Source organism: Stegostoma tigrinum, chromosome 5 (genome assembly GCF_030684315.1).
Source record: "Stegostoma tigrinum isolate sSteTig4 chromosome 5, sSteTig4.hap1, whole genome shotgun sequence".
NCBI lineage: Eukaryota > Metazoa > Chordata > Chondrichthyes > Orectolobiformes > Stegostomatidae > Stegostoma > Stegostoma tigrinum.
This window is the reverse complement of record NC_081358.1, coordinates 59834553-59861029: the sequence shown is the minus strand read 5'-3', so window position 1 is coordinate 59861029 and position 26477 is coordinate 59834553. Positions and strand designations below refer to the sequence as shown.

Sequence of the window (26477 nt, the reverse complement as noted above, 5' to 3'; positions counted from 1 at the left end):
CTCCCCTTGAAGTCACCTTGAGGAAAATCATAGTGAGTGCAGAACAACTGACCAGCCTATTGCAGCATACTTTTCACCCAGCAGAAATAGAATCCCCATGTGTTAAATGAGTCGCTGTTACAAAGTTGCCGATGTAAATTTGGTTTCATTTCCAGAAACATTAATCCCACTGGGCATTAAATGAATAGTTACTTAAATAATTGTTTAATTTATTTTAAACTGTTTCAGAAAGGCAGATCAGACTACATTTATCACTGTTAATTACAGATGTCACATCTAAGACAATGATAAATGAATGTGCTCTTTCATTAAAAACACAACATTGTAGTGCAAATTAGAGATTATTTTGATTCACACAATAGCTGCTGAAGTTAGTTAAGAGTGCAGTAATGACGACTGATTAATTTTTTGACAGCACTTATTATCGTTACTGTTGGATAATGTGAATTAACACTGTATTTCCGAACAAACCAACTTTTGAATATAGATGGTATCAGAATATAAATCAAAATATTAATCAAAACAGAAACTATGCTAAACCTTCCAGGCACTAGGAGTTATACAAAGAACAGACAACTCAAAATATTCGGAATATCTCTTTTCTACTCAATTGATCTAGATGGATATTCTCAAACTCATTCTGTAGATCCTTTGATGAACTCCATGATTTTGGAAACCAGATGCTCCTTCTTATCCTTTGTTTTCACAGAAACACCATGACTTTTCAGCCAAGATTGAAGAGTAACACTGTTCAATTTGGACAGCTGTATAAAAAGAAAGACTTCAGGACTATTTACCCAGACTGTAAACTGCATTTTATTTTGGTTCAGTAGCATAAGCACAGCTTTCTTCCATAATTTTATTCACCAATAATAACTCATTCCCTCCCTGAATACTTCACCAATATACTGCAAGACAGCTTGTTTGAAGCAGCATTCTGCTGTACTGATATATCTGAATAGGTCACCGTTAACTATCATCTATAGATGAGTAACAGCAGATTCAAATTAGAATTCTCCTACTCTATAATGTATGCAGAAACCCTGAGGAAACAAAGCAAGAGGCTGTTATTCATTTTCCAGTATCTTCATCGATACTTCATTGAAGATCCACTGCTCTATATTCCAGAAATTTAAAACAACTGTAAAATGGCCCAAGTGAAACCACAATGTCCTCCATCTAATTTGGTCTAATACATGTTAGCATTGCTGATAGAGGGAGAAATGATGGCCAGGAGGTCACTTGCTATTTTCTGAAAGTGTACAAGATCTAACAAAGCCACCTGAAAAATCCAAGGGGTCTTTAGTTTAATGTTTCATCGTCAGGGTGCCCCCCACCCCCCCAACACTGCAATACTCCCTCAGTACTGGACTGAGCTTTCAACTAAGATCATGTACTCAACTGGGATTAAATACAGAATTTCTGACTAGGCAGAAAGGTGTAACAAAGGGGTTTAGGTGCAGGTTTGAGTGCAAAGGTTTGTGATCAAATGAGAGGTCATATATGAAGAAAAAGTCGCAAGAATTTAGAATATGTTCTGGTACTGGGATTTCAAAAGGCGGTAGGTATGAGAAGAAACAAAACTAGAGTGACATATAGATGGGGACAAGAATCTTGAATTGGATGCATTAAGAGAGTGACAAGGACAGGTGGTAAGAGTTGGAAGCAATGCAGAACATGGTGCAAGCTTTGGACAGATTGTAGTTTATAAATGGTTGATTTCACGAGGAAAGCAAGGAAAATAAAATGGAGGTAATAGAAGCAAGATTTCAATTATGACTAAAGTAAATGAAGGATGAAGTAGACGGTAGTGCAGAGGTGGAAAGGAGTACTCAGTAGTAGCAAGCATTTGGGTTGCGAGTGTCACACAAGACAGAGGTTCGTGTATTCGAGTAATGCTGTTGAGAAACAAGATGCCAGTTAGGAAAAGGGGATAGCTAAACATAAAGTACATCTGACTGTGATGAAGAATCTGAGAACAATTCAATGTACGATATTTGAGCAATTCTGCAATATGAAAGTAATAAAAATACTGTGAAGAGGGCTCCCAGACTCTACATTTTCAGACTGATATCAAAGGATAGGAATACTAAGTATGCTGTATGGAGTTATCGATCTAGGTTTTTTAATGAAGGCAGGAGAATAATTGCTTCCCTAAACGTTTTCAGGTATATCTGACATGTTTAGCAGAACATGACACAGGGTGACAGCACTGGGGTTCTGGGAGATTGCAGGGCTGTCTACTGCTGCATTTCCCAGTTCCCAAATTTCGTATCCATTTAGACAAGGCAATGAAATGTTGCAGACAGCCTTCACAAAATATTTTTCCGTCTTGGTTCATGAAGTTAGCCGGATGCCATTGGAGGACTTTGAACCTTTTTGGTGGACCTGCCTTTCAGTGACACTTACATGCAACCAAAGCTACCTCGAATCAGAACATTCAAGAGCTGGCTAATTATGGTTGTACTTGCAAATATTATGTTCTCAAAGCTCCTCTTATCTATAGAATCATAGAGATACAGCACAGAAACAGACCCTTTAGTCTAACTTGTCCGCATCAACCAGATATCCAAAACTGATCTAGTCCTGTTTGTTAGTATTTGACCCGTATCCCTCCAAACACTTCCCACTCATTTACTCCGATGCCTTTTCAATGCTGTAATTGTACCCGCCTCCAGCACTTCCTAGGGTAGCTCATTATATACACGCATTATCCTCTGCATGAACAAGTTGCCCCTCAAGTCCCTTTTAAATCTCTCCCTGCTCACCTTAAACCTATGCCCTCCAATTTTAGATGCCCCGTAGGAAAAGGACCTTGGTTATTCGCCCTATCCATGCCCCTCATGATTTTATAAACCTCTTTAAGGTAATCTCTCAAGTTTTGACGCTTAAGGGAAAAAGAAACCCTCCCTACTTCTCCAGGTACCTCAAACCTTCTCACCCAGCAACATCCTTGAAAGAGTTCAGAATAGATTTCTAAGTTTCACAAGTTCATTCGTATAGCTGGGTGACCAGAACCGAACACAAATTAATAAAGTGGCCTCAACAACATTCCTTACAGCCACAACATGATGCCCCAATTTCTGTAATTAATGTGCTGACCAATAAAGACAAGCGTGCCAAACACCTTGTTCACCACTCTGTCCACTTGCAAGTGGACAATGTACTTGCAGCAGAGGTCTCTTTCTTCAGCAACACTCCCCAGTACCCTACTATTAACTGGAGAAGTCCTGCCCTGGTTTGCCTTACCAAAAAGCAACGCCTTCTGTACTATTCCCAAAGTTATCAGGGCCCACAGCCTTCGCAGTATCCACTCTTTCAGCAGTATCACGATCATGTGGAGTGAATCAATTGTCTAAAGACTGGTGTCTGTGATGCTGGGGACGTTAAAAGATTATTGAAAAATCTACAGCCTTGTCTTTTGCTTGATGTGATGGGCTCCTTCACTGCTGAGTCTGGTGATATTTGAAAAGCCTCACATCCAGAAAATTGTTTTTAAGCAGCTTTATTCATGATTGGACATAAGCTGCAGTTTTTTTTCCCTGGAGCTTAGATCTGATTCATTAATTGTGGGATTGTTTAAATCTATCTGTCTGCATCCTGCTTTCTTGGCGGTCATGCAAGTAGTCCTGTACAGTAAATTAAACAGGTTGACACCTTAGTTTTAGGTATGTCTGGTGCTGCTACTGGCATGCACTCCTGCACTCTTCATTGAATGAGTTGATTTCCCTGCTCAATGGTAATGGTAAGAATATGGAATTTACCAGGCCATTAGGTTACAGAGTACTTGGAAATAATTCTGTTTCTGATGATGACCTATTGTGCCTCATGGATGTTCAGTTTTGAGTTGCTAAATCTGTTCAAGGTCTGTCCTATTTAGCATAGTTGTACTGCCACATGGCATGACAAATGATATCCTCAATACGAAAATGGACTTTCATATCCACAATGACTGACTGTGCAGTGATCATTCCTACCAAAATCGGGGAGGATGAGATCAAGTAGATTTTTCCTTATTGGTTCCCTCATCCCTTGCTAAACAGATAGCCAAGTCCTAAAGGACATCGCTGCTAGACTAACTCAGTGAGTAGTACTGGTGATATTCTTGATGATGGGCATTGGGATTCTTGCACTCAAAGTACATTCTGTGCCCTTCAACTGAAGGTTTACTACCTTGAAAATATATTGCCATTCCTTCATCATCACTGGATCAAAATACTGCAAATCCCTACCTAAACACAGCATGTGTTCTGACACAAGGTAGACACTAGCGAGTCAAGAAAGTTGATCAATACCACTGTCTCAATGACACTTAAGGATATGCAAGAAATGCTGTCCTTGCCAGTAATGACAACATCCCATGAAAGCAAGAAGGACTTGCATTTACATTGTGCCTTTCTCAAATTAAAGGGCACCCCAGAGCAGCCCTGATGTCCCATTTGAGTGTAGTTACATTTTTGTGATGTGGAAAATGGGGCAGTCAATTTTACTTAGCAAACTGTCAGACAGCCATGTGTTAAGAAGGATAGTATCAATTTGGGAGTCATTATTGCAAGGCCTGTCCAATCAAATCACATGAACAGCAGCCTAAGTTAGGAGGATATCTGGTGTAGAAAATGAAGTCATCTGAACAAGTCTTGTGTTGTCCATTCCAAAAATTTGCTACACAATTATTTTTGACAAAATCACTTATGCAGCAACACAGGAATAAACAATACAATGCAATTCAGCTCACAACGTTGGAAGTCAAGGTGCAAATAATCATCAATTCACTTGCAAATGAGGTCATTATTATGTAAGCTAATGTGACTCTGCTCTGTTTCCCTTTCTGTAATATCTACTGGTTTTATTAAAAGGTTGTCCTTAAAATTGTCACATTCTAAATTTGGAGATGGACTTTTGTAGACTTTGTTAATCCTGACATGTACCAAGATATTTCAGTCTTTGAACTTCTGCACACCAGTCTGGATTGTTTGTTATCATTCTCAATTCTCATTTTACTCTTTTGCACACAGCAGCAGATTGTGGCTTTTGGTCCGGTTGGCACATCATACTGGACAGAAACTGGTCTATTATAGTGTTATGTGAAATGTGCTTCAAAATTCAGGCCCAAATTCCCTGGCAAGCAGGAACGACAAGTGATAAATACATTGGCCTGATTTTTCCTGGGAAGTGAAATTGTGTTGAAAATCATTTTCAAGTGAGTGTCAGTTAGCTCAGTGAGCTGAACAACTGGTTTCCAATAATAACACTAACAGAGTGGGTGCAATTCCTGTACTGCCTGAAGTGACCATGAAGGACTCTGTCTCAACTCTCTCTTTGAGACATGGCGACCCTCAGGTCAAACTACTAATGAGAGAGCAGCGCTATGGTCTAGTAGGATTACAATGACTTTACCTTACTAAACTATCTAATAGTCCAAGGGATGAGGGTTCCACAAAACACACCCATATCCTTGTTTCATTTTTGTCATGATAGCCTGCTGTGACCAATTAAATATCTCAGCTTTGTTTCCCTGAGTGACATCTAGAATGAATGTGCACTGATAAATATCCTTCGTGGATAATAAAATACTTTTGTACGAGGTTAATTGAGGATAACTTTTAAGGTATTAAATATTTCTTAGATACCTGATTATGTTTTACATGCACTGCCATGTCAACATCCTGGACAACTGGCTTGGATTTTGGTTTCTTTGAAGTTGAATCCGTTCCCTTCTCCTGTGATTAAGAAACCACAAAATAGAATTCAAAAATATTTAAACATCTCCCAACTAGATTAAAGGTCAACCAACCAACAAACTATATTTTGAACCAGAAATAATACAAACGTTTAGATTACCCAGGGTGATGCTTCAGTCAATTAACATCATATTGTCAAAAGAAACTGGAGCAGGTGTAGGCTGTTGGCTCCTTGATGTTGCTGGGTAAGTTGATAAAATTACAGCTCATCTCATGTGGCCCTTGACTCCACTTACCTGAATGCACCCTACATCTTTCACTCAGCCTTGAATATAGGTTAGGGAGAGAATACCAAGCAGTAATGACACTGAAAGAAAAAATTCCTCCTCAGCTCTATCTTAAATGAAGCACTGCAGCAAGCCCGAGACGACAGTAATATTAACCAAGACACAGTGGTGTCTTGAAGTGGCAGGCAACCAGAAACTCAGACATTTTTGCAGACAGAGCATAGGTGCTCTGCAAATTGATCACCCAGTCGCATTTCATTTCCTCCCTCCTCCCCCCAACAAATGTAGAGAAGATTGTGGGCACTGAATACCAGTAGACTAGACTGAATGAAGTGCAGGTAAATAAGCAAGTGCTGTACCTTCTGCAGTTGCATGGGCAAGTGTCTTGGAATAGTGGGGACATGTTGGAATTGCACTCCGCAGGGAACGGTCTCTGCTAAATGGTGATCAAGGAAGGGAGAGGAGTACGTATCTGGTGGTGGCATTTCATTGGAGGTGGCAAAAATGGTGGCTTAGGATGTGGATGCTGGTGGGATGGAAAGTGAGGACAGGGGGCCCTATTTCTCCCCTCCCATGGCAATAAAGGGTGATGGCAGAAGCCAGACATTGCTAAGGGCCCTGTCAACAACAGCGTGGGGAATCCTCAGCTGAGAAAAAAGATGCACATTTCTGAGTGTCAAACTCTCACCCGCTGCTGAAGATGGCATCATCAGAACAGATGTGACACAGAATCTTGAACAGAATGGAGTTCTAACAGGAAGCAGTTTGTGAAGATGTATAGTTGAGGTAACTGTGGGAGTCAGTGGGGTTGTAGTAGGGAAATCATAAGTAGGTGTAAATGGCCAGAATCCATTCATCACTGTATAGGAGTGGCTTCCAATTTCAAATCATCCTGGGTAATCAGAGGTACTGATCATGTAACCACAATGGACAATAGCTAACTAATCTTATTGCCCCAAGACCAGTGGGAGATTAACTGTTCTGTTTGGAAACCAATTGAAGCTGCCTTGGTGAATGTTTTTAAGGCAAAGATAGATTTTTGAACAGTAAAGGAATTGGGAGTTACGGTGAGCAGGCAAGTAAGTGGAGCCAAGTCCACGAAAAGATCAGTTACAATCTTACTGAGCCAGGTGGCCTACTCCTCCTCCTATTTCTTAATCTTTTTATGTTCAAAGGACCATGAGAGAGGATGCACCTTGAACTGTGACTCATGCATGTTAAAGAACTGTAATTTGAACAAATTATTTATTTTCTATGCATAACTGAAGTTATACTTGAATTTCTAAAATCTACTTTTCCTATGTGGGTGGCGGAGCGAATACCTTCGCATGTAGGGAGGCAATGGCCCATTGGTATTAATCGCTGGATTGGTAATCCAGGGACCCAGATAATGTCCTGGGCATCTGAGTTCAAATCTCATCATGGCAGATGGTGAAATTTGAATTCAATACATATCTGGAATTAACAATCTAATGATGACCGTGAATCCATCGCTGATTGTCAGAAAAATCCATCTGGTTCACTAATGCTGTTTAGGGAGGGGAGCTGCCATCCTTACCTGGTCTGGCCTACATGTAACTCCAGACCCACAGCAATGTGACTGACTCTTAACTGCCCTCTGGGCAATTAGGAATGGGCAATAAATGCTGCCTAGCCAGTGACGCCCTTGTCCCATGAATAAATAAAGAAAACAAAATTATGGTGTTGTGTGATTAAATCATGAAAAGATAATGTTTAAACTTATCCAAAAGCGTGTTCATATTTATGACTAGAAATGACAACACTCAAAAGATTTAAAATGCTTCTTTGAAAAGACATCTTGTTGCAAACAACAGAGGTATGGAGAAGGAATGACATTATTACCATCACCCCTATCTGTCCATAACTCAGTCCACAGTACATGAGGATAATGGGTGATAATGCATGCTACTGGATAAAAACTCTATTGTAAGATCTTTTAGCCAGCTAAAATTCATTCATCAGAGCAATCTGTTGTCTCACCATAATTTTAAAGAAATCAATGATACAGACTCCACCAGGAAGGAAAATTCGATGCGGCCAATTTTAACCTATTCTTCAGATTCTGTCACACACTGGGCTGTTTAAAACTACAAGGATCACTAAAGTGGAGTTGCAGAAACAAGTTGTCAGTTTATCAAGCTCCAAAGCCAGACTCCAAAGAAGGAACTGAATTCAACAGTATAATGGGATCTCTGCCCCCTCAAGAAAACAAGTTTGGGTTGAACCTGTTATTGTTGTCTGGCTGTTAATTCCTTTAATAAATGACTACCAGCCCTACCCAGAAAGAGACCCTGGTTCCATGTGCTGCTGGATAGCTAAAAACTCTCTGGCTTCAGCCGTGCCAGCAGAAGCAGTGGTCCACTGCTGGGATTGCAGCCATCCTCAACCGTAAAGAGTAACAGAACAGTTAAAGTTTGGAGTATTTTCATTGGGGCTAGGATAGTAGTGAAAGTTGTTGGGCTCCCAATGCAGTACTAGCCTCCATCAGCCAGGGGATGAAGCCCGAAGCTGACATTAATTTGCATACTTGGTTTCAAGTGTTTCACAGATGGACAAGTTTCGAGATAGCTGTCGTGCCTCTAGTAAAGTTTTGATGGGGGCGAGTGGATGAGCAGCATGTGCATAATAACCATGACATTGCACCCAATCTTAAAATCCCCATCTCATAACAACTCACTCTGGGTGCTGTACAATGTAGCCCTAGACCAGCAGGGTTTCTCTAACATGTATGTCACATCATCAACAACCAAGTGCACTCTTTATTGGATTATTTGATTGAGAAATCAGAGGCAGTTTCCCACCAAACTAATCTGGCAGGCAGGCTGATCAAGACCAGAAAAGACCTGGCAAGGTAACGAGCTTCACATTTTAAAAATCACTGCATGAGGAAAGCTTCCACTCTCATGTTGCGATGTCACCTTGCATTCCTCACTGCCACCATTTCACTGCCCATCCCAACCCCAACGTAGCCTCACTATTAGCAAATGACCTGTGTGTTCCAAGATTTTCCAATGTTTCTCAGGTGGAATAAGTTTGAATTTGAAAGGAGTGATGCATATTAGGCCTGGAAATTAAATCCCCTCATTCTCATCTGTAGTCCTTTTCCCTTCTGGACATTTTGCATATTTCTGACTTCAACAGTGACTTTAGATCTCAATCACATTTTGCTCTCTGTCAGCAGGTGCTAGTTAAATAGGACAGGTACATTTACCAGAGCTTTTGGGAGTGGATGGAAGTACAGACAGCTCTTAGCCACAGCCAACTGGCAACACTTGAGTATTCTTACTACATCCAATTGCCTGATTATATAATTTTGTTGTCCAGCCACGACTTAACAGCCTTCTGGTACTTTCTGTATAGTACAACATTCTGATCTGCCTTATCTGAGTAATTACAATCAAATTTCTTACTGATTCGCTTGAGGAGTAATCAGGAAAGATTACTAAAAGCATGATCAAGAAGAATAGTTTCAAAGAGCACCCTAAAGGATGAGATACATCTATAGAGACAAAAAAGGTTTAGGGAGGGAATTCCCGAGTATAGCGCCTTGACAACAGACAGGACAGCCACCAATGGTAGATCAGAGAGAATCAAGGTGGCAAGAGAGGGCAGAAACATCAGAAGATGATCTAGGATGATCCTGGAGTAACCAGCAAGTTCATGAAAGCAGGACCACGTAATGCTTCATATGATCCATCCAGATTTGGCGATAAATATCCATACTAATTATCAGGTATGGATCATCTGGATTTAAACAGTGAAGTTGTAAGCCATAACAAGAAGAACATGGAGTGTAGGAGCAAAATAGCTTTTGTGGGTTCAAGCACCACAAAGCTATTGGAGGTGAGGGTTTGACTGAGAAAGCCAGCAGTTGTGGAAATGTGTGGAGAATGGAGGATCACTGGCTAGACTGTTGAGAATTGGAAACCAATGTTGCAGTGATTTGGGTCAGTCTTTTTTCAGGGGCGGATACAGACTGAAATGGTGTTGGTTTGGTAAAGAAGGTATGGCAAGAAGACAATAGAAGGAATTAATTAGTTAGCCTTACCTTTGAATGGCTCAATGTAAGTAGAGTGGCCACAAGATAGCAAGGTTAAGTCAACTGCAGTGAACATGGTAGTGGTAAATTACTTCATTTGGAGGAAAAGATTAAGTCAAGACAGGCAGGCAGCAGTGAGGTAAGAAGGGAGGTTGAATCATGGTGTAGGGGCTGAAGGAAGATAGCAGTAAAGGTATCTTGTTTTTTGATAGTTACTTCATTTGAACCTTTGGAGAGGCAGGTATTAGCTTCTGACCAGGCGCACTAATTTATGTTTAAGCAGCTCTTTTTAAGAATTGTTAATAGGGCAGATTTTGCATTCCATCTCTATGGCAAGCTCTAATCAAGTTTATCATGTATTTACAATTAAAGCTCATTCCCCGAAAACACACACATCTCACATGTCAGTTCCAAAGTTTAAACACTTAAGACTTCATAATCTGTTTCAATTTAAAAAACACACAAAGTCAAACAGTAAATGTTACGACGAAAGCTTACTTCATATGACCTTTTCTCAGCTGTTTTCTTATCACAAAAAATCTTTTGTGTCAAAGATTTTAAGTTCAGATGTTGCGGAGGCATCTGTTTTTCTTGCTTAAGTGGCTCCTTTAAATCAAACATTTGGAGTACCTGGAAGACAAAATACAAATAATGCAATAGTGCAGGAACCAAATTATTTAATTTTGGAAATTATGGGAGTTAAAAAGAGTCTGTGAAATTGATCATAATGAATTATCTACAAATAAAGCAAAATGAAGGGTTTCAGGATTACATGACAGATGAAAACTTCCAAGAGAATTTTTTTTATGGATTTACAGACCACAGACAGAGTGCACGTGTTCAAAATGATGTATCTTTCACTTGTTATATAACAAAGTATTGCTTTCATTTCTAAACATTAAAATTTGGGTGAAATCTACAATGGTATTTCTAATACATTCACAAGATTTAGGAGTGATTTGATTGGTTAAGCATGTGTTTTGTTTTATTGTATTTGGTGTTTTCTGTATTTATGCTTAATACGGTTGATTCATATTCCCCACCTACCAAGTTCTTATTTATAGGCAATTAATCAATATGAAACCTATGACAGGCAGATTGTCAATGAAGTATGCAAATTTCTTGCTAATTAGCAAAAATTGAATAAAATCCTATGATCATGCACTTTTAATTAGTTAGTTACAAATATCCTGTTTTTTATTATCTCCAGCACTAAAGGTGGGAGGAGGTAATGTGCTAGTCTGTGCTAAAGTACAAACAAAAATGCCTGAAAAGCTAATGGATGGACCTCGATGAAGCTTAGCATATAGCCCAAGGAAGAACTGACTAGTTTTTAAAAGATGATGAAAATCTAGGTTTTGAATATTGTTTTGATTAGATGGAATCCCTAAAGTGTGGAATAGGCCTTTTGAGCATCCCACGCAGACTCAGACCAAGCCAATATGAACCAATTCGGGGAATCTTATATGAGAGAGTATTGATTATCAAAGGACATTAAAAGTTTTGATTACAGTTGGCTGGGGAAGAGGCAATCTCTGCTAGAGAACTGTTTACAACTTTGGGACAGTTCTTTTTAGTGCTACATAGGCTGAGTAAAGATGCTTTGTAAGAACATTTTAGTTAGCAAATGCAAAACATACTTATTTTCAGCTTGATGCATTAGTTGTCGGATCATTAATATTTAATCTATGTTGATTTTAGTTCTTATCTTCTAATGAAAGCATTAAAAAGTGAAATCTTGTCCTTCAATCCTTTCTGTTAGCCATTTTGGTAATTTTATTTTTTCAGAAAGTTATTGGTTTTATGGAGATTGTAACACACCATGAAGAATTTCCATTTAAAATCATTTCAAAGTTTGGAAAACGGAGATACAGAGTTAATTGACGCCCTGTATCCCAACTTCCCAATGTTCGAGACAAAGTTAGATGACAGGAAATATGTTCACTCAATTTGTGATCTGATTATCCTATGGTGGTGTTCACAGTAAGGTAGATGATTTGTATTTTATATCAGCAGTACATGATACGATGCACCCAAGTGATACTTTAAGATAGTCATAATTATGTGGACTGCCATTATGGGTGGAAAATCTAACTGCCATAGATAAACACAGTGCAATCTTACTCCATTTTAATTACTTTACAGAATAGTGTCTGTTAACTTAGGTAGGTGCAGCTCAGAATTCTAACAACCATTTTAAGATTGTTTCATTAATATGATGCACATTTTTTGTGTACTGAAAGATGGACTCAGCCTATGAAAATCTGTTTGCAAAGGCATGAAACATTAATGAATGTTAATGGAACATCAATAAGTCTATTTTTAAATATAATGGCATCCTATTGTCATATAGGAGACTTAATAAGCAATGTTGTTCACAAAATGATCTAAGTATTTCAGTTGTAAATTTACAAGATGTAAATACAACCTTTGTGTATAGAAGGCAATAAAATTCAATGCAGATTTAAAATACAATCTTTTATCTCACTTGTTTGTGTTGATGATTTCCTGTCATATTATAATTCCAATCTGTGCATGATCCATCAGAAATTACAATGTCAGCTCTGGTTTTGGCTCCCGTCTGGATAATCATGCTGCATCGTTCTTGATTTTTTCCAAATGACTGATGTGATCCAGCTTCAGGTTTCATTTTACCTGCTGTTATTTTTGACTTGTGAATCCCAGAGCCCTGATTTATACTTATCTCAGAAACTGAACTTGTGTTCTGGGCTGGTTCAGTATTTGGTTTATCCACTCTTTTATTTGCTATTGATTGCTGCTTCTGTGAAATGTTGAATAAAATCATTTCTTTTTCACTCCTGGATCCTTTTCTTTGCATATTGTTTGGTCTTTTTGTTTCTGTGTAAGCAGTTGATGAATTTAGTGATAGAAGTGTTGAATTAAATTTGACATCTTTCTTATTTATATTTTCATTAATTTTTGCACCTATGAGCCGCTTATCTTGCAATAGCTTGCTTTTAAATATCGGTATAATCTTGTAATCTCTGGAACTATGATTACATGAAGTCGAGTGTACTTTCTTCATCTGTTCATTTGTACCTAATGTAGCAACTTGTGATTTTTCACACTGCAGTGTGTGCTGGGAAAGTACACCTCTTTTATCAGTTGATCTCATTGTGCTCCCACATTGCATCACAGTATTTGCTGAACTGAACTCCAAACTTGTTTTGAAATCAATTTTCCACTCATTGTCCAAGACTATCTTTTTTCCGTTAATTGGATAAACCGAAGAACTTTGGTTGACATATTTGACTGTGGGAACCGGCCTTAAAGTAATCCTAAAGGCAGGTTCAGTAGTCAGATTTGATGGTCTTGCTTGTACTGTCTAATTTACAAACAAATAAAGACAATATGTTATCACTGTAGCTCATACACGTGCCATAACATAACATACTTTTTTTTGCATGAATGTCATCCTGCAATCTGTTCCATTTACAAAAGGAGGAAATACACACAGCAAGTGTAAACTGGAATGACAAAGCTAATTGTTCGCCTTGAGCATTCAAAAATCACGTCTTTACATGATAACTTCTCATTTTCCCCTAAATAAAAACAGAAAATGTTGGTAGTATCTGGGGTAGGAGAAACAGTTAATGTTTCAGGTTTGTGACCTTAGTGTTGCATGGTTTTAAGTTTCCTTGTCCTGCATGACTAAGAGCAAATTTAGTGATGCCTCAAGATACCTAACCCACATTACTGCATGCATCCTCATTAAATATATGTCTCTGCTGGTCACGCATTGAATCTCGGCACATTCATTAGCCAAACTACAAAGTACTGTGGCTTCAACCTGCTGTCCAAAATTTTAAACTTTGCATTTTCCTTATTCATTTACTGGACATGTCCCAATTCATACTGCTGGAGGCTCCATAAGTTAGAATTATCCGTAAAGTTTGTAGAGGCTATTCAGCCCATTGAGTTTTCACTGAACCTCCGGAGGGCATCCCACCCAGACGAGGCCTCTCATCTCTTCAAGGCAGAGATTGATAAATTCTTGATTTCGCAAGGAATTAAGGGCTATGGGGAGAGTGTGGGTAAGTGGAGTTGAAATGCCCATCAGCCATGATTAAATGGTGGAGTGGTCTTGATAGGCCAAATAGCCTTACTTCCACTCCTATGTCTTCTGGTCTTATCTTATCCCTGTAAACCTACACTTACCGTGGCTGATTTGCTTATCCCAAGACACTATGGTGCAATTTAGCATGGCCAATCCAAATGACCTGCACATCTTTGAACTGTGAATGAAACCAGAGCACCATGCATAGATGAGAAAGATATGTAAACTCCACACATACAGTCACCCAGGGCTGGAATCAAACCTAGGTTGCTGGTGCTGTGAGCAGCAGTGTCGGCCATGCAGCCACTAAATTTCGTTCACATATTTTTTGCTACCGAAGTTTACAGAATTGCTAAGTATTTTCAGCATTTTCTGTTTCTATTTTAGATTTACAGCATCTGCTCTGTTTGGAGTGTCTCAATCAATGCATTTACGTGAGACATGAGAAAAGTGAAATTTGCTGTACTGACCTGTTGCAGTGCCGAAGTAGGTCAAATAACCTATGTCAGCGCTGCTAATTGGCATCTCAGCATAATGCTCGGAACTAGCCAAGTTCTTTCTTTAAAAAGATGCCCAAGAATGAACTATGTTCCGTAGACTTCAATGGTTCAAGAAGCAGCTCATTACTATCTTTTCCAAGGCAACTGGCGATTAGCAATAAGTGATAGCAAGGCAGATTTCATGACAACAAATATATTACAGCAAGTGTTTTAATTATTCTCCCAATGCTATTAACTATTACCTAGTATCATTGTTCTACATTGTGCCAAATGAATTAATTTATTCTTACCTGGGAAATGCTGAGTTCGTTGGTAGCAGAGTAAGGTTTGCTGGTCATTTTTATTGGTAGTCCGCAGAGGTTAGAAAAGTTTACTTTTAGATCAGAGAAAAATGATGTTAGTACTGCTTCCAAATCCACTCTTGGGAAAAACTGGACAGGTTCACTTCTAACACAACAGAAAGGATAACTGAACTGCTATATCAAGGATGTAACTGCACAGGGTGACAAGAATATTTTGGAAATGTTTACAAATCATATCTGGCTTGCCTTGAAGTTTCCTTTGAAGTTTCTCTTATCTTTTAGAAGTAGACCTCCAATCCATTAGTCTGGCACTTCCATTTCCACACCACCATCATACTTTTTCTGGAAGTGAAACTGCCAGTTCAAATTCAATAATTTTCTACTTTTTATTAAAGAAAGAAACATTCCAAATAGAAGATTAACATTCAGGTTCTTTGCATCTCAGGAACATTCCAGTGTCACAAATATTTATTAATGGATCAAAGCTGTGGTGATCAGACAACTCACCACAGATTGTCTGCTTTACTTATCACATTTAACAGAAGTAATTACAGAATATACAATGCTCCTCGTACAAATGTATTGGCTCTCATATCTTCACACTCTTCCCTGGTAGTGGAAGGAATTGCTGAGTGATTAACAGAACAAGAAGCGGTGTTGTAAATGTTCCTTCAATGGTCATAAGTGCTTTTTATGCCAGTTGGGTGGGAGTTCTGAGGTTTGCTGTGGACTTGTTGGGCCGAAGAGCCTGTTTCCACACTGTAGGAATTCTAGTTCTAATATTATGAGAATGAGAGCATATTAATGCTTCGTACTCAATTTTTGAACTCAAAGGTTGAATATTGCCAAATGTCTGAGCATTGTAAGGTTCTACAAAACAGTTCAAGCAGTGAAATTAAAATGTTGAGTTCAATCGTAAACATGTATGATAAAGAATACAGTATGTCATACTAAGTTCCTTTTGATACTGCGAATTAATGATTCCATCTTATATTTGTACTTTATATCTTTTTAACATTTAGCTTTTTAAAAACTAATGATTTTTCTCAGGTTTTTTTTGTTATCTATACATCTGGTTGGCAGGCATAAATTACTTAATTGGATGCAAAGCAATTGTAAGGCCACTATATCCAGCCTGTACCCATATGCTGTAGCCTGAGGTTTTTGAGTTCCTGGGCCTCATTCTAATATTGCTGATGAAATGCAAAGATCTTTTCAATTGAGACAAGTCAAAGTCTGAACCTTTGCTAATGAATAGTGGTACTTAGAAATATATCATCAGGGATTGGGACTGAGGAGAATGCCACAGGTTATGGTGCTGGTTGGAGACCATGACTGGAAGTGTTAGAATAGGGAACAGTAGTGATTGTAATGAGGTCAGTCTGGTGAACCTACAGAATTACTTCCCTGATGGGGGCTGCCAACAAGGACAAAACTACTACCAGCAAATCCTCCACATTGATGGAAATGGTTGTGTAAACCCTGAACACAGTAACACGTTGACTGTGTAGGTCCTTTCATGGGCTCAATATCCTTCGTCTTAGACACCTACTCAAAGTGATTGGACGTGCGTAGAGTTCATTTGTCAAACACTAGAACAGTGATAGGTAAAATTGTGCGCATCTCTTAAGATACATGGACTCCTGAAAGCATTGGGCACAGATGAAGGACCATCATTGACCAGCAGGGAATTTAAGTATTCACAAAATTTAAGGGATTCAACATACAAGGACATCTCCATACCATCAATCATTCAAGAGCCTGGCAGAAAGAGCAGTCCAAACTTTGAAGGCAACCTTGAACAGACAGCCGATAGCTTCACTAGATACCAAACTGCAATGGTTCCTATTTCATTACAAGCTCCAGTCAAGTCGCAAATGGGAAGAAGACTTGATTTTCCCAGGCTTGGGGGGAGGGGGGCATGGCATCAGGAGTGCCAGGATTGGATGCCAGAGTCTGCTAAGGGAGACAGTTTGCAACAGGGACGAGGTTTGGAGCAGTAACCACAGAAATGGCCCTGCATGGCTAACAGCCTGGGTTTATGCAAGGTCAGGACTAGTGTTGTATAAAATTCAGGTCGGAATGATGATCCTGAACGAGCATGTGAACCATATGTAAGCCATGGGCCTGCAAACAGTGCGGGAGCAAAACATGCCCTGCTCTTCAAAATACTCAGAAGGGCTGTTGGAACCCATGGTTTCTCCCTCTCCATCACATATTGAAGAGACCTCAGAATCAGAGATGGACACAGTGGATCTTGTTGCATTGACACCTTTGCCAGCATAAGAGTAAATTTCTCTTGAGCCAAGCACAAGAGGCAACCTCATGTGCGATGCACGTTGCTTCTATCCAGTGCAGAGTTGGAGAAACCTGACCCAATGTTAAAATGCTCCAGAAGGACACTACAAGAAAAAGGACTGGTCTGTGCCCTCAGATTCAGAGGGGGTGGGATGTAATGATTGTACAGAGGTCAGCCAGGTGATGTCACATATATAGGAGTTCTCCAATTAATGCTGTTAATCTGATCCAATCAAGGACACCTAGCTGATAAATAATAAGAGGAATGTCACATTCTGTGAGCTGCTTCTGAGGAAGCTGGACCAGTGTCAAAGACTTCTCACATGTAAATAAAGGGTGACTTGACGGGATACTGGTCTCTGTGCAGTTATTTCAGGAACCATAATTGATTTGTGGTTGGGAGTGAAGCAGAAAGGAAGGGAGTACAAATTTGGGATTGGTGGAGTTTGTACACTCTGCTTCATTTAGTGTCTATTTTGTTGCAGATAGCCATTACTGTAGCCCTTTCACACACGATACTTAGTGTAATGTTTGCTTCAAGAAAAGTTTAAAAGATATTTCTTGATTTTTGGTACTCAATATCTCAAGCATTTCAGTTTAGACTGGAAATGCACACTTCTTGTTTACCATATATGGGCCTTCTAAATCTAGGCAGTGCCTGAAAGATGGGCGGTAAGCAGACTAGTTTCTATATAAACATACTCCAATAAATCTGTCACGAGATTTACAGACTTTTCAGATGATACACCTGCAAGATCATATGAATGACATTTCAAAACACACAAGCATCTTCAAGAACCACTGAATTAGATTATTTTAATTATTGCTCTTGAAGTTCATTTTGTCTGTTTTTCCTCTCGTTTAAACAGAAAACATAGTTGAAATGACATTAGCAGTATGCAGAAGTAGCACACAAGTTATATAGCAGAATCTTCCTTCATCAAGGATACGTAAATAGCTTCTCTCCGATCAACTTGAAGTATACAGTGTAGTAAAGTGCAACGTCATCATTAATCTCGGGAAGATTGTAACCATACTACAACAAAATAAAATAGTTCGTAATGCTTTTTGGGCTTTTTTATTCTATATTAATGAAAATTAACAACAAAAATATCTAATTCAACTTTACTATGAGCACGTGCATGAGAATTTGGCTTTATTCCATGAATTAGGATGAATTCCTAGAAAATAGCTTCTTTCAAGTATATCTTATGATACTTTGTAATTCTAAAATACAATCCCTATGAACTCTACCTATGACAATTTGGGAAGGAGGAATATAGATAGAATAATTAATATCATATCCACTTAAAACAATTTGAATCAAACAGCTACTGCTGCACACTTGGCTGCTGAAAGAATGCATTCCAGTTTCGGTAAAACTGAATTTGTACCTCTCAAACATGAATGACAACAAGGGGTAGTCAACTATCATCCATAAGTGATATCAGTGGAGTAAGTGATCAATAAAGTAATAGACATTACATCAAAAACGCAACAGAGCTAATATCCCCGATCATGACCTCACTGAATTTCTAGGAAGCACCGGCCAAGAAATTCTGGGCCTGTGCTCAGTGCTTTTCCTTCCATTCACAATGAAGGCTGGAAAATCAGGGGCTACTGGTCTACAATTTTCCAATCAATGATTTTGGGGTATTGTCTTTTCTGACTGGAGGTCCTCACCAGAAAATCAACCTTACTTTACAGGTTTCATCTCAAGGTAAATGCCCTTAGCCTGAAATGTGAGATCCAGTGATCTTCCTGAAATGCTTCACATAGACAACTCTGAGTAGTGATGCAACAGAAGAAACAATAAGGTGATAAACAGTCAAACAGACAGAATGTCTTGGGAGGAAGAGATTTGACTAAGTGGAGGAATGTAGGGGCAGCACTGTAGAGTAGACTCTGTGATCAAAGATGGGAAGAGGGAAACGCGGAGGTGGTCAGATTTGTAAGATGCCAATGTATTTTCAGAGGTTTCAGATTTTGAGGATGCAAATATTTTGCCTCAAGGCCATTGAGGAGTTCACGGTTGATATATCTCATCAGTAATGTGAAAACTGATATTTCATGAAGTGTGTGTGTGTACATTTTGGATACAGGAAGATGTAAAGATAGAAAAATACAATGCAGTGGGAACACTGCAGGCAAAAATCATGTCTTTTTAATTCAAGGAGCTTGGGATATGCATCATGGAGATTCACAAACCTACAGATATTATAATACCTAGTGTAGGGTTATAGACGGTGATGTTTATGACAAGTTTCAGTTTAAGATCAGAGACATACAAAGATATATACAACTATATGGATTAGGAGCAGGAATAGGCCACTTAGCTCTTGCACTGCCTTTGAATAAGATCACGGCTGATCCACGTCGGGGCACATTCCTATCTAGCTCACTATTCCTACTACTACCACCACCACCCCCACCCCCCCGATAACTTTTCACTTACTAGCTTATCAACAAGCTGTATAAAACATTTGTTTAGCCACTTTTAGAATACTACATTCAGTTCTGGTCTCCCTGCTATTGGAAAGATCTTGTGAAATTTGATAGATTTCAATAAAGATTAACAAGGATGTTGCCAGGGTTGGAGGTTTGAGCTATAGGAAGAGGCTGAACAGGCTGTGGCTATTTTCCCTGGAGTATTGGAGGATGAGGGGTGATCTTAGAGGTTTATGAAATCATGAGGGACATGGATAAGGTGAACAGTCAAGGTCTTGGCCAGAGTGGGGGAATTCCAAAACTAAGGGCATGGGTTTAAGGTTAGAGGGAAAAGATTTAAAAGGGACCTAAGGGGTAAAGCTTTCATGCAGAGGGTGGTACATGTTATGGAATGAGTTGCCAGAGGAATTGGTGGAGGCTGGTACAATTACAGCATTTAAAAAGCATCTGGATGGGTAGATGAATAGGAAAGGATTAGAGGGATATGGGCCAAATGCGAAGTAAAGACCGAAAGAAATACAAATGCTGTAAATCAGGAACAAAAACAAAGTTGCTGGAAAAGCTCAGCAGATCTGGCAGCATCTGTGAAGGAAAAAATAGGGTTAATGTTTTGGGTCCAGTGACCGTTCCTCAGAACTGATGGTGATTGGGAAAACTTCAGTTAATATGCAGAAAGTAGGGAGGTGGGTGGGGTAGGGAGTAAATGATTGGGCTCTATCCTAAGAGAAAGACAGCTGGACAAAGGAGTTGCTAACAATCAAGATGGAAGGGTGAATAGTTGTTAATGGGGACTGTTTGTGACCAGCAATAGGGTGTGTGATAACAAGGTGTAGAGCTGGATGAACAGAACAGGCCAAGCAGCATCAGAGGAGCAGGAAGGCTGACATTTTGGGCCTAAACCACCTTCAGATATAGGGTGTGTGCACTGGCAGGCTATGTGGTAACAAACCTGGTGTGCTCTGGACTCAATATTGAGTTCAATAATTTTAGGGCCGAAACTCTCCCATGTCCCAGCCCCCTACCCCCCACACTAGGTCTTGTTACCACCTGTCAGTACACACCCCCTTGTCATTAGTCAGGAACAGTCCCCATTAACAACTATTCAATATCACCCCCCTCCCTGCCTCATTGTTGGCAACTCCTTTGTCCGTCCAACTGTCTTTCTCTCTTGGGATAGAGCCCAATCATTTACTCCCTACCCCATCCAGCTCCCTATTCTTTGCATATAAACTGACATTTTCCCAGCCACCACCAGTTCTGAGGAAGGATCACCATACCTGAAACATTAACTCTGTTTTTCCTTCACTGATGCTGTCAGGGCAGTACAGTGGCCCAGTGGTTAGCACTGCAGCTTCACAGCACCAGGGACCTGGGTTCGATTCCAGCCTCGGGTAATTGTCTGTGTGGAGTTTGCACATTCTCCCCGTGTCTGTGTGGGTTTCCTCCGGGTACTTCAGTCTCCCCCCACAGTTCAAAGATGTGCAGGCTAGCTGGACTGGCCGTGCTAAATTGTCTGTAGTGTTCAGGGATGGGTCTGGGTGGGATGCTCTAAGGGGTGGTGTGGACTTGTTGGGCCGAAGGGCCCATTTCCACATTGTAGGGAATCAAATCTTTAAAAAAAAACCTGCTGAGTTTTCCCAGCAACTTCTGTATTTGTTGCTGGCGAATGGGACTAGATTAATGTAGAATATCTGGTCAGCATGGATGAATTGGACCGAAGGGTCTGCTTCTGTGCTGTACATTTATGACTCTAGTCTAACTTGCATTGCCTTAAAAATAATTCAAAGACCCTGTTTCCACTGCCTTGAGGAAGATAGTTCCAAAGATTCAAGAACCTCTTAAGAAAAAAAAATCAACTTTATTTCAGCAACTTTTAATTTTACAGTGACCCCTTGTTTGAGAACTATTGGAATGTTCTGATGGAAGTAATTCAATGGTGAATTATACCTTTTTTTGAATTCTGTTTTATGTATACATCTTTATAATATCAACAGTGCAACTCCACACTGTCTTAAGGTAAAAAGTTTGCAGCCTTAAAGTTGGAAACTTCTTAAAGGCACTGGCATCACTCTGTCCTAATTGCCTACCTTAACTATAGAAGGTACAATATAATCAAAAGAAATAGGCAGTCTTTGATCAAAATGGAGAGAACAGAATTAGGACAAAAGCAATTTAAACTTAGATTTTGTGCTCATTCTCAAATATTCTACTGGTGACAAAGTTTTCTATCTCATTCTACTGAATCTGGGGTCCTAATGTTATCTTTAAATGGATGGATTCTAATAGAGATAAAATCAGCTTCCTCATGTTTGGAGGTAAGGAAGTAAATGGAGTAAGTTTTCAACTTGTCATCAGGATATAAAGTTGGTAAGCATATTTTAGTCTTTTGAGTGCGCATTAGTATTGTGTAGTAATTGTACCAATGAAAATGAAAGCTGGGTGGTTACTAATATAGTCATTATACACCATGAGTTTTACATCCAAGCAGCAAGTTGAAATAAAAATTATCATTTATCAGTATTGTTATATTTATTTTCTGGTTATTCAAAACATACATGTTAAGAAAATATCCATTTCATGACCTGTTGTTAATTTAGTCACTAAAACAACAGATGCATTAAATTGACTGCTGTCCCTAAAAGAAGTTTGATTGTTATTTAACACCAGGCAACAGACAAACAAATGCAGCATGATGTAAATTAGATATGCCTAAGAACTGCGATTTATTTTTTGGATGAGGTCATCAAGATTAGCTTTCTTTCAGTTTTGAGGCTATGCAATATGATTCTTATTGTCGAATGAAAAATAACATCACACAGAATTTTTGCTTTGCACAAATCATGACTGAACTAAATAAGGTTTTCTTCTGAGAGAAAAGTTGGAAGTCTTACTGTCTCACCATATTTTTCCAGTGTTTCTGAAAATCTCTGTAGGATCGAAATGGACAATGTGGTGGAATCTCGTGGCTGATACTGACAATTTGCCCTTTCTTCATACTACGTTTTAAAAAAAAGCAAAAGTCTGAATATCCAAAAAATATACTTATTTTGTGTGGATTACCAATAAACACCGAGAACTGCTCAAGGCAAAGACAGGTCATGTTCCTTTGCCACACAACTAGGACAGTTGGAGAAATCACTTCTCTTTCTCTAACGTACTCTGGGTTGCACTTAACTTTTCTAAAAGTATACGGCCATTTGTTAGGAGTAGACCAGCCCTGAAGTAGTCACTGGAACGCATTTTCACTTACATCATTATTGAGGGAGTGTGGCTGATGGCATAAAGTTAGTTCAGAAATACTGACTGTGATAATTATCAGCAATTTTTGCAAATGTCCATCCAGTTCCCTAATATTCAATGGTGAAGGAAATCTGCCAACCTGCATGTCCTACGTGTGACTCCAAGGCCACAGCAGTGTGACTCCAAGGCCACAACAATGTGGCTGTCTCCCAACTGTTCTCTAAAATGGCCTGAAAAGTCATTCAATTCAAAGCCTATTGTATGATATTAGTATCACTCATCTTAGGAAAATTATCTAGAACCGTCGGACTAAATTGATACTATAGGCACTGCATTAAGTACTCATGATACATAACTTTTTTACGAGCTCAATTGCTGAGATAAAGGATGGAGTCTTTCCTCGTGCTCCTTTTAAGAAACAGCCTGACATCTTTTGTATTATCAACATTGTTTTTGATTCTCCAGAAATGAATGCAATTGTCAATCATCATGGTATTCACTATTCTTTTGATACATTCAGTTATTTGCTCAAACAATAATTCCATTCCATTACATTTTACTCCTTTTACCCGTGGGGGAAAAAAAAACTATGCTGTGTCAATGGTATTACCAAACAATTCAAATAATAGAGATAGCACAATTTAGCTGAAAATGCTGATTTTAATTTGTATTCACCCATTCAGTTTCCACTTTGATTTCAATGTATATTTACGATATATATTGCACAGGTTTTATAAGCAAAATTATTAGAATCCTAAAATGATACAGAAAAGAAGGGAACCATTTAGCCCACTTCTTTAAAACAATTAGAATCATAGAATCCCTACAGCGTGGAAGCAGGCCATTCGGCTTATTGAGTCCATACAAACCCTCCGACAGCATCCCACCCAGACTCAGCCCCTCCCCTTTCCTGTACACCTGCATTTCCCATAGCCAAATCATGACCAAAAACTGCACATCCCTAGACACTGTAGGCAATGCAGCATAGCCAATCCACCTAACTATCACATCTTTGGACTGTAGGAGGAAACCCAAACAGACAGAGGGACAGTGTGAAAACTCCACTCATACAGTTGCCCAAGGGTGGAATCAAACCCACATTTCTGGTACTGTGAGGCAGCAGTGCTAACTACTGAGCCACCATGCTGCCTTATTGCTCAATTACTCCCACTTGCTGCTCTGTCTGCACAGTTTCATGAGACTATGCATTCCCTTTAGAAAATTTAGATTTGCTATTTCGAAAGTTTCAGGCAATGAATTCCAGATCACAATTACTCTCCATTTAAAACAAAACATGAGGTCTCCACTTCTTTTATGTTATCCAGCAGAACACAGACGAATGGTTTATAAAGATTCAGCTTAAATTATCTGCTATCAGAAATAACAAGGTGTAGAGCTGGATGAACACAACAGGCCAAGCAGCATCAGAGGAGCAGGAAAGCTTAAGTTTCGGGCCTAGACCGTTCTTCCCCTCCCCCATTTCTGAAAGGGGTTCTGAAATAAATAGGGAGAGAGGTGGAGGTGGATAGAAGATGGATAAAGGAGAAGATAGGTGGAGAGGAGACAGGCAAGTCAAAGAGACGGGGATGGAGCCAGTAAAGGTGAGAGTAGGTGGGGAGTTAGGGAGGGGAGAGATCAGTCTGGGGAGGTCGGCCCAGGTCAAGGGGGTGGGATGAGGTTAGTAGGTAGGAGATAGGGGTGGGGCTTGAGGTGGGAGAGAGAACAAGTTAGGGAGGCAGGGACAAGCTGAGCGGGTTTTGGGATGTGGTGGGGGGAGTGGAGATTTTGAAGCTGGTGAAGTCCCACTTTGATATCATTGGGTTTCAGGGTTCCCAAGCGGAATATGAGTTGCTGTTCCTGCAACCTTCGGGTGGCATCGTTGTTGCACTGCAGGAGGCCCAGGATGGATATGTCGTCTGAGGAATGGGAGGGGGGAGTTGAAATGGTTCGCAACTGGGAGGTGCAGTTGTTTAGTGCGAACCAAGAGTAGGTGTTCTGCAAAGCGGTCCCCCAGCCTCCGCTTGGTTTCCCCAACGTAGAAGAGACCACAATGGATGCAGTATACCAAATTAGCAGATGTGCAGGTAAACATCTGCTTGATGTGGCAAGTCTTCTTCGGGCCTGGGATGGGGGTGAGATGGGTGGTGTAGGGGCAGGTGTAGCACTTCCTGTAGTTGCAGGGAAAAGTGCTGGGTGTGGTGGGGCTGGAGGGGAGTGTGGAGCAGACAAGGCAGTCATGGAGAGAGTGGTCCTTCCGGAAAGCAGATAAGGGTGGGGAGGGAAAAGTGTCTTTAGTGATGAGGTAGGAATGCAGATGGTGGAAGTGTCGGAAGATGATGTGTTGGATCCGGAGGTTGGTGGGGTGGTACGTGAGGACAAGGGGGATTCTGATTTGGTTGTTATTGCAGCGAGGGGGTCTGAGGGATGAGTTGCGGGAGACACAGTCAAGAGCAATCTCGACCACCGAAGGGGGAAGTTGCAGTCTTTGAAAACGAGGACATCTGAGATGTACGGGAGTGGAATGCCTCATCCTGGGAGCAGATGTGGCGGAGGAGAAGGAATTGGGAGTAGGGGATGGCATTTTTGTAAGAAGGTGGATGGGAGGAGGTGTATTCTAGGTAGCTATGTGTATCAGTAGGCTTGAAATGGATATCTGTTTCTAGGTGGTTGCCAGAAGTGGATATAGAGGTCCAGGAAGGAGAGATCCTTTACTGGCTCCATCCCCACCTCTTTGACTTGTCTGTGTCCTCTTCACCTATCTTTTCCTTCATCCATCTTCTATCTGCCTCCCTCTCTCCCTATTTATTTCTGAACCCCCTTCCCCTCCCCCATTTCTGAGGAAGGGTCTAGGCCCGAAACATCAGCCTTCCTGCTCCTCTGCTGCTTGTCCTGCTGTGTTCATCCAGCTCTACACCTTGTTATCTCAGATTCTCCAGCATCTGCAGTTCCTACTGTCTCTAAATAGATTCTTTGCTTTTGTGTTTGCTCTAATTAAGAAATTCAAATCCCATACGCCAATAGTAACTTTTCCTACTGTCTTCAAAGATTTGTCCTTATATGTCACATGTTTCATTGTTTATGTAGCCTTTCATTCTTCTTCAGAATTAAATGCCACAACAGACCATTTTGACTACAAATATGACCAAGCATTCATCCTAGGTTGGGAAAACAAACAGAAATATGTGATGATGGGTGGAAGGTTGATTTTGTGTAATTCTTCAACAAAGATTACCTGGGCAACACATAGCACCATTCACTGGAAATGAAATGCTTTGGAATTACAGCAACTTTCCTGTTGTAGAAACTCTTCAGCACTCCTGCTGATATGTCAAAGTCTTCAACCTATGAATTATGGGAAAATATTTTTAATAACCAGTTATACACAATATGTAGGTGATCTCTAATGATATTGTAGGGGCAGTCAAGGCAAAGTATAATTGAAGAAAATAAAGAGCTATGTGGATAGGGCAGGAAAATGAGACAGGCTGGACTGCTTCATGACACAAACTTGAAAGACTAAATAGCTCCTGTGTGGTGAATGACACTATGCCTCAAGTCATGGGGTCATCCACAAGTGGCTAGA

The 26477-nt window shown here is 39.9% G+C and overlaps 1 protein-coding gene across 1 annotated transcript in view; it reads right to left on the bottom strand.

Annotated features, from left to right (window-relative positions):
• Nucleotides 1-333: 333 nt before the first annotated feature.
• LOC125451588 (uncharacterized protein C18orf63-like) overlaps nt 334-26477 on the bottom strand; it is a 47960-nt gene continuing 21816 nt past the window's right edge. The window contains 8 exon segments of the mRNA XM_059646332.1: nt 334-764; nt 5631-5720; nt 10527-10658; nt 12517-13374; nt 14897-15074; nt 18157-18242; nt 22554-22650; nt 26127-26236. Of these exon segments, the coding sequence (XP_059502315.1) occupies nt 636-764; nt 5631-5720; nt 10527-10658; nt 12517-13374; nt 14897-15074; nt 18157-18242; nt 22554-22650; nt 26127-26236 (1680 nt within the window). The 3' untranslated portion in view covers nt 334-635.